Consider the following 9,505-nt stretch of genomic DNA (forward strand, 5'->3'; position numbering starts at 1 on the left):
ATCAAACTCAGCCACACTGTAACCAAGAGAGCCGTCACCGTAGATAATCCAGACGTCACAGTCAGGGCGACACAGTTTCGCCCCCAATGCAAACCCACCACCAACTCCTAGTGTTCCAAATGCTCCAGGGTCAAGCCAGTGGAGAGGTCCCCTGGGTCTGTAGCAGACAAAGAATCTAGGTCAGTTCTCATTAAACATATTATCTGAATACTACATGTTACTCATATTGTGAAATTTTATCAATAAATAATACATTGTCTTTAACATATTCATGCCCAATAAATTTAGTGTATATAATGTATCTTTTCTAAAATAAAATCGGTAGGAACCCTTTGAAATTAAGTCTAACAGAGTAGATGTCCATCTCAAAGAAAAGCCTGTTAATACAGATTCTAGTGTTGTTCAAAATACACAGTTTTCACTGTGATAATCCACTTAAGTTTCACTGATGTTCTGTTTAGACAGGTTTCACTGTGATGTTCTGTAAAGACTGGTTTAACTGATGTTCTGTTTAGACAGGTTTCATTGTGATGTTCTGTAAAGACTGGTTTAACTGGTGTTCTGTTTAGACAGGTGTCACTGTGATATTCTGTTAAGACAGGTTTCACTGTGGTGTTCTGTTAAGACTGGTTTCACTGGTGTTCTGTTTAGACAGGTTAACTATGGTGTTCTGTTTAGACAGGTGTCACTGTGATATTCTGTTAAGACAGGTTTCACTGTGGTGTTCTGTTAAGACAGGTTTCACTGTGGTGTTCTATTTAGACAGGTTAACTATGGTGTTCTGTTTAGATAGGTTTCATTGTGATGCCTTTAAGGCAAGCATCTATATAGTCTATAGGTATTCATGATCAACTTGACAAGATTACTTTCCACTGACAATGGAAGACGAAATAGATATTAATTTCCTGCAGTGTAGTCAGACACACAGTACCGTAGGATATAAGAGGCAGTAGCCACAAAGTCTCCACCATCAGCCACCATCACTGTGTTGTCTCCCATTACTTCCTCCGTGATGTGGAGGACCTTTAGGGGATTAAGGTGGACGTCAGTTACTTCCTTGGCCTTCTCCCTATAAACATTGAACATGTAATAATCAGAAAGCTACAAATTAATACCTCATACTTCCACATTTTTACAAAGAAAACGAAACTAACACCATATACTGTATCAAAGGTGTATGAGTGTATTCTTCATGCCCAGCAGTTTGATAAATTATGTATACGGTTATGGTGTGGGGATTTCCACAGGCCAATTTTGGTCAAATGAATTGGTTCTTCTTTTTATGCCTAGCAATTGTGTATTGCTTATAGTGTGGGGATAAAATTCCTCAATGTACAGGAAGGTGAAGGATTGATCTACCTTTATTTCCCATATTGGGCCCATCCCTCTGCCCCCTGGGACATTTATAAAACAATTGAGAACCCTTTGTCTAAGCATGATCCAAACCAAATTCGGTCAAACTCCACCGAGCCTTTAAGGACTTGTAGCGTTTTTAAAGAAACAGTTGACAGGTCAGGTAAGTTAACAGTTAACAGAGGACAGGTCAGGTAAGTTAACAGTTGACAGAGGACAGGTCAGGTAAGTTAACAATGCTTATAAATTACATTATGTTCATCATTGCTCACTCGGTGCCAATCACGTAAAAAATCAAATTTCCTCTAATTTTACCAAAATGACCTTGTGAGATAAACCTTGGACATTTGTCTCAGCAGTTTCAATATTAGACACTAGTAGCAAGTTGGATGACATTCCAGCCATTACCTTTTTAGAAACTGATGTGCATAACACTTTAAAATAGTGTCACTGTGTGACTTTGACGTTTTATTACCAAAGTTTATATATATCTTTTTTTATTAGGTAAGTTACCTGAGCTTGAGACAGAAACAGACAGGCCATAACTTACAGGTTAGCCTTTTCCTTTACAGTGTCCTTGTCCTTCAGCTGGTGTAGCCACTGTGGGTCACACTTGTATCCCTTCAGCCCTCGTGCTACCTCTACCATAAAGCTGGCTGCGTCTGCCTCCACTGCCAGAGTTGGCTTCCAGAACATGTCTGAGTTCTGTCAATCAACACAGAAACTTGTGATGGAGAAAAGTCATACTACTTACTCATGTTATTTGATACATGTTGTTGCATTTAAACTGATTAAATGTATACATCAGTAATAGACTGTAAAGGGTCTTATTATACACAAATAGTAATGATTATTTACAACATCAATGTCTAAAGTGGGCAAGAAATCATGGTGGTTCCGGTGTTCACATGTACCTTATACAGTTGTTCCTTGGACCTGTTGATAGCAATTATCTTGGACTTCCTACTAAGCACCCTTCCGTATCCCAATCTGAAATCTGCCACGGAACCTAAAAGGAAAATAGGATTGTATTGTTACCAATAGAACCATGTGTTAGTTAGACCTGGTAACACACAGGACATTTTTTGTGACATTATTTGTGGGTGAGTGTCCTACCAGTCATAATGACATTATTTGTTGGTGAGTGTCCTACCAGCCATGATGACATTATTTGTGGGTGAGTGTTCTACTAGCCATAATGACATTATATGTCAGTGAGTGTTCTACTAGCCATAATGACATTATTTGTGGGTGATTGTCGTACCTGTCATAATGACATTATTCGCTGATGATTGTCCTACCAGCCATTAAGACATTATTTGTGGGTGAGTGTTTTACTAGCCATAATGACATTATTATAATGACATTATTTGTGGGTTGGTGTCCTACCAGTCATAATGACATTATTTGTAGGTGAGTGTTGTACTAGTCATCATGACATTATTTGTGGGTGAGTTTCGTCCCAGCCATTATGACATTATTTGTGGGTGAGTGTCCTACTAGTCATAATGACATTATTTGTGGGTGAGTGTCGTGCCAGCCATTATGACATTAGTTGTGGGTGATTGTCCTACTAGCCATAATGACATTATTTGTGGGTGAGTGTCCTACCAGTCATAATGACATTATGACATTATTTGTGTCCTACCAGCCATAATGACATTATTTGTTGGCGAGTGTCCCACCAGTCATTATGACATTATTTATGGGTGAGTGTCCTACCAGCCATAATGACATTATTTGTGGGTGAGTGTCCTACCAGTCATAATGACATTATTTGTGGGTGAGTGTTCTACTAGCCATAATGACATTATTTGTGGGTGAGTGTCCTACCAGTCATAATGACATTATTTGTGGGTGAGTGTCCTACTAGCCATAATGACATTATTTGTGGGTGAGTGTCCTACCAGTCATAATGACATTATTTGCGGGTGAGTGTTCTACTAGCCATAATGACATTATTTGTGGGTGAGTTTCCTACTAGCCATAATGACATTATTTGTGGTTGAGTGTCCTACCAGTCATAATGACATTATTTGTTGATGATTGTCCTACCAGTCATAATGACATTATTTGTTTGTGAGTGTCCTACCAGCCATTATGACATTAGTTGTGGGTGAGTGTCCTACCAGCCATTATGACATTAGTTGTGGGTGAGTGTCCTACCAGCCATTATGACATTAGTTGTGGGTGAGTGTCCTACCAGCCATTATGACATTATTTGTGGGTGAGTGTTCTACTAGCCATAAGGACATTATTTGTGGGTGAGTGTCCTACCAGCCATAATGACATTATTTTTGGGTGGGTGTCCTAACAGTCATAATGACATTATTTGTAGGTGAGTGTCCTACCAGCCATAATGACATTATTTGTCCAGTCATAATGACATTATTTGTTGGTGAGTGTTCTTCAAGCCATAATGACATTATTTGTGGGAGAGTGTCTTGCCAGCCATTATGACATTATTTGTGGGTGAGGGTCCTACTAGCCATAATGACATTATTTGTGGTTGAGTGTCCTACCAGTCATAATGACATTATTTGTGGTGAGTGTCCTACCAGCCATTATGACATTAGTTGTGGGTGAGTGTCCTACCAGCCATTATGACATTAGTTGTGGGTGAGTGTCCTACCAGCCATTATGACATTATTTGTGGGTGAGAGTCCTACTAGCCATAATGACATTATTTGTAGGTGAGTGTTGTACTAGTCATAATGACATTATTTGTGGGTGAGTGTCTTGCCAGCCATTATGACATTATTTGTGGGTGAGGGTCCTACTAGCCATAATGACATTATTTGTGGTTGAGTGTCCTACCAGTCATAATGACATTATGACATTATTTGTTGGTTAATGTCCTACTAGCCATAATGACATTATTTGTTGATGATTGTCCTACGAGTCATAATGACATTATTTGTGGGTGAGTGTTCTACTAGCCATAATGTCATTATTTGTGGGTGAGTGTCCTACCAGTCATAATAATTTTATTTGCGGGTGAGTGTTCTACTAGCCATAATGACAATATTTGTGAGTGAGTGTTCTACTAGCCATAATGACATTATTTGTTGGTGAGTGTCCTACTAGCCATAATTGTGGGTGAGTGTTCTACTAGCCATAATGACATTATTTGTGGGTGAGTGTCCTACTAGCCATAATGACATTGTTTGTGGGTTGGTGTCCTACTAGCCATAATGACATTATTTGTGGGTGAGTGTCCTACCAGTCATGATGACATTATTTGTTGGTGAGTGTTCTACAAGCCATAATGACATTATTTGTGGGTTGGTGTCCTACCAGTCATAATGACATTATTTGTGGGTGAGTGTCTTGCCAGCCATTATGACATTAGTTGTGGGTGAGTGTCCTACCAGCCATGATGACAACATCAGCCTCCTTAAGTGCCTCGCCCCTCTTCTGTCGTGCCTGTATTGAGCTATGTTTGCCCAGAAGTCCTCTTGCCATACCACCCAGGAAACAAGGCACACCAATGTCCTAGGAGAAAACACATATCAACACAGTTACTTAAAAAAATATACACATTTTGTCCAATGTTGCAGAAATCATCATCATTATATATTTCCCATTGTTTTTTCATATGTTGCAATTTCCTATTGACTCTGTATTGCTTGAGATTTCCTATTGACTCTGTATTGCTGGAGATTTCCTATAGACTCTGTATTGCTGGAGATTTCCTATTGACTCTGTATTGCTTGAGATTTCCTATTGACTCAGTATTGCTGGAGATTTCCTATAGACTCTGTATTGCTGGAGATTTCCTATTGACTCTGTATTGATGGAGATTTCCTATTGATTCTGTATTGCTGGAGATTTCCTATTGATTCTGTATTGCTGGAGATTTTCTATTGATTCTGTATTGCTGGAGATTTCCTATTGACTTTGTATTGCTGGAGATTTCCTATTGACTCTGTATTTCTGGAGATTTCCTATTGATTCTGTATTGCTGGAGATTTCCTATTGATTCTGTGTTGCTGGAGATTTCCTATTGACTCTGTATTGCTTGAGATTTCCTATTGACTCTGTATTGCTGGAGAGTTCCTATAGACGCTGTATTGCTAGAAATTTCCTATTGACTCTGTATTGCTGGAGATTGCCTATTGATTCTGTATTGCTGGAGATTTTCTATTGTTTCTGTATTGCTGGAGATTTTCTATTGATTCTGTATTGCTGGAGATTTCCTATTGATTCTGTGTTGCTGGAGATTTCCTATTGACTCTGTATTGATGGAGATTTCCTATTGATTCTGTATTGCTGGAGATTTCCTATTGATTCTGTGTTGCTGGAGATTTCCTATTGACTCTGTATTGCTGGAGGTTTCCTATTGACTCTGTATTGCTGGAGATTTCCGATTGACTCTGTATTGCTGGAGATTTCCTATTGATTCTGTGTTGCTGGAGATTTCCTATTGACTCTGTATTGATGGAGATTTCCTATTGATTCTGTATTGCTGGAGATTTCCTATTGACTCTGTATTGCTTGAGATTTCCTATTGACTCTGTATTGCTGGAGGTTTCCTATTGACTCTGTATTGCTGGAGATTTTCTATTGACTCTGTATTTCTGGAGATTTCCTATTGATTCTGTATTGCTGGAGATTTTCTATAGTATTCTACAATTTTCAATTGGCATTATACTGCATGAGATCATCATCCTAGTATTAGTTACAAAGATACAACTTGACCGACACAAGCTGACATCTACACCTTTGGCACAAGTGCTTACAATTACCGACTATAATCTTCAACTCTCAAACTAACTAACGAATGTTGACAATGATTTACACCTCTCAGTTCAGAAAGGCTGGCCAGTCATATATAATACCTCTAATGCCTTTCTCAGCTCCTCAACAGGGATTGGGGGAAGTGTGGCTTGACTACCAATAAGAATCACAGGTTTCTTTGCCTTGGAAAGCATTTCTATACCTTTCTGGACTGTAAAATACATCAAAAACATTTCCTTTGAGTTAATTAGAAGTGAAGTGTAGGTTTGATCATAGTTAAAATATTTTTAAGATATTGAGTTACCTCCCCTCACTAATGGTAGCTGGTTCAATAGACAGTTGTTACAGAATTTTTGACAGAATGGAAGTCAATGTTTATAGCTTCTGTTATATACACTGTAAACACAGTTTTCAATTACAATTAAAAGTATAAAACAATGACAGATTGAGGAGTTTACAGTAATATTGCAATTGTACAAAAGGAAACTAGGAATGATGGACTGGAGCTTTCAATGTCCACACAGCCCACAACATGGTTATGGCTGTTATGATCTATAACTGTATCTAATTTTCCAAATGGAATCAGCACGTAAGAATTCAATATTCTTTTTATGTAAAATGCTTTCTCAAACCCTATTGTGTAGAACCTATCAGGAATACCTTGAGAAGAACTTGGTTTCTTGATGTCAATTGCTAATGGACTCATATCCCTTTCCTCAAAAGCTCCAGCAAACAGATTTTTCAAGTAATTAGAGAGATACCTGAAATGACATTTCATATTTAACTCATTCTCTGGTTAAACTATTGTCAACTAAACAACATAAAAGGTGGTATCAGATATTATTTTGGTGTCAGTTTAAAGAACCAATCAAAGATCGAAGTCAAATGTGTTGTTCCTACAAGAGATGCCCATGCAATAATGTTTGTTTTCTCTATATATGATTTTTCTAGTATAAGACTTGGTTGTGTGGTCTCTATAGCAGTTCCAATGATCTATTATTAGATTTGGTCAGGTTTTCTCTATATATGAGACCCAATATTCTATTTTAATTTCTGGCTTTGAGTGAAATGACAAACATTCCCCACCAGTTAGTGATCCTCTGCATCAGGCTAAGTGGGCCCTTTTCCTTGATGCCAATCTCTTTACTGACAGTCTGGTAGGGGTACAGGCTGTCAATGGGAAACTCCACAAACACTGGCCCTGAGAAAACAAAGTATCAGATCATGTATTAGATACAGTAGGCAATTCCAGACCGTGACAACCTTATCTTACCTACAGTTCCAAATGGACTTAACCTATAGTTCCAAATGGACTTACCCTATAGTTCCAAATGGACTTAACCTATAGTTCCAAATGGACTTAACTAATAGTTCCAAATGGACTTACCCTATAGTTCCAAATGGACTTACCCTATAGTTCCAAATGGACTTAACCTATAGTTCCAAATGGACTTAACCTATAGTTCCAAATGGACTTATAGTTCCAAATGGACTTAACCTTGTCCTTACCTGGAGTTCCTACGGAGGCATGACCTTGATCTTATCCGGAGTTTGTGTTTCCTGCAGTTCAAAACCGAACATGACCTAGATCTTACTTGGAGTCTTAAATGTTTAATCTGTAGTCAGAAAGTAAGTCTGACATTAGGATTAAGTGTCAGACAGTGAGTGTTCTGACCTTGACCTTATGATTGAGTGTCAGACTGTTCTGACCTTGACCTTAGGATAAAGGGTCATGCTGTTCTGACCTTGACCTTATGATTGAGTGTCAGACTGTTCTGACCTTAGGATTAAGTGCCAGACTGTTCTGACCTTGACCTTAGGATTAAGTGTCAGGCTGGTCTGGCCTTGACCTTAAGATTAAGTGTCAGACTGTTCTGACCTTGACCTGATGATTAAGTGTCGGACTGTTCTGACCTTGACCTTAAGATTAAGTGTCAGACTGTTCTGACCTTGACCTTAAGATTAAGTGTCGGACTGTTCTGACATTGACCTTAAGATTAAGTGTCAGACTGTTCTGACCTTGACCTGATGATTAAGTGTCTGACTGTTCTGACCTTGACCTTACCAGGAGTTCCAGACTGCGCTATCTGTAAAGCCGTCTGTAGTGTGGGTACAATATCCCTGATCTTAGTCACTGTGGCACAGTATTTACACAGGGGCTTGAACAGTGACATCTGGTCAATATCCTGTAGTGCTCCTCTACCCTAAAATAGACAGAAAATAACAACTTACCTAAAATAAATAGAAAATAACTATCAAAGTCCGGAGAAGGTCTGTTCAAGTCCCAGACTTATGTAATTATTACCAGGAACATTTACATCTAACCTTAGAATTTGCTTCTACTCGTACTAATTGAAGATTTTTCTGTGTTGAATTTAATATTATAATGTAGATTTGCCATTCTATTGATCCTCATTAAGCCTATGCTCAACTCATTGTATCCAGTTGCTATTTATATCACATTCTCATTCCAAACATTTACATTCTTTTATGAGATGTTTGAACAAATTGTGCTTTTCTTCATTTTAAAAGATAAATATAACTTGTTTATATTGTTTTGGGGAATCATTTGACAACAGATTCACAAGACTTACTCCTGTCACAAGACTTACTCCTGTCACAAGACTTACTCCTGTCACAAGACTTACTCCTGTCACAAGACTTACTCCTGTCACAAGACTTACTCCTGTCACAAGACTTACTCCTGTCACAAGACTTACTCCTGTCACAAGACTTACTCCTGTCACAAGACTTACTCCTGTCACAAGACTTACTCCTGATATTCTGTATTTCTTAATATAGCTTTAAACTTATAACATTAAGCTTGTCAATGTATTCAGAATTTATTGATCATTTTCTATTTTCCACATCTTCATAGCAGACTGAGAGTTAAGCAATTGTTTTCACATCAATGAAAGAGAAATTATATTAAATTGTGAATCAACTATAAAGACATGTAACCAAGGACCAAATTCTGAACACAATAACAAGCTCACAATTTTGAGTGTTTCATCATAGCATGTTCGTTATTATATCAAAACTAAATTTGTACCTTGAGAAGTGTAGCAGCAGCCCCACCTATCAACAGCACCGGAGACTCCGCCATCTGGGCATTCTTTACAGCAGTCACAGTGTTAGTAAGTCCTGAACACAAACATTTAATGTTACAGGGAATATACACAGCTGGTTTACAGGGAATATACACAGCTAGTTTACAGGGAATATACACAGCTGGTTTACAGGGAATATACACAGCTGGTTTACAGGGAATATACACAGCTGGTTTGCAGGGAAAATACACAGCTGGTTTATAGGGAATATACATAACTGATTTACAGGGAATATACACTGCTGGTTTACAGGGAATATACACAGCTGGTTTACAGGGAATATACACAGCTGGTTTACAGGG

At 38.2% G+C, this 9,505-nt stretch overlaps 1 protein-coding gene across 1 annotated transcript in view; it reads right to left on the reverse strand.

Annotated features, from left to right (window-relative positions):
• LOC110451370 (acetolactate synthase-like protein) overlaps positions 1-9,505 on the reverse strand; it is a 27,569-nt gene that overhangs the window by 14,438 nt on the left and 3,626 nt on the right. Inside the window, exons 5-14 of the mRNA XM_021499339.1 lie at positions 9,146-9,237; positions 8,159-8,297; positions 7,180-7,294; positions 6,754-6,854; positions 6,195-6,304; positions 4,725-4,848; positions 2,268-2,362; positions 1,904-2,058; positions 932-1,069; positions 1-157 (exon numbers count right to left, since the gene is read on the reverse strand). Of these exons, the coding sequence (XP_021355014.1) occupies positions 1-157; positions 932-1,069; positions 1,904-2,058; positions 2,268-2,362; positions 4,725-4,848; positions 6,195-6,304; positions 6,754-6,854; positions 7,180-7,294; positions 8,159-8,297; positions 9,146-9,237 (1,226 nt within the window). The remainder of the gene's footprint in view (positions 158-931; positions 1,070-1,903; positions 2,059-2,267; positions 2,363-4,724; positions 4,849-6,194; positions 6,305-6,753; positions 6,855-7,179; positions 7,295-8,158; positions 8,298-9,145; positions 9,238-9,505) is intronic.

The sequence above is a fragment of the Mizuhopecten yessoensis genome, unplaced genomic scaffold (genome assembly GCF_002113885.1).
Source record: "Mizuhopecten yessoensis strain PY_sf001 unplaced genomic scaffold, ASM211388v2 scaffold5971, whole genome shotgun sequence".
NCBI classification, from domain to species: Eukaryota; Metazoa; Mollusca; class Bivalvia; order Pectinida; family Pectinidae; genus Mizuhopecten; species Mizuhopecten yessoensis.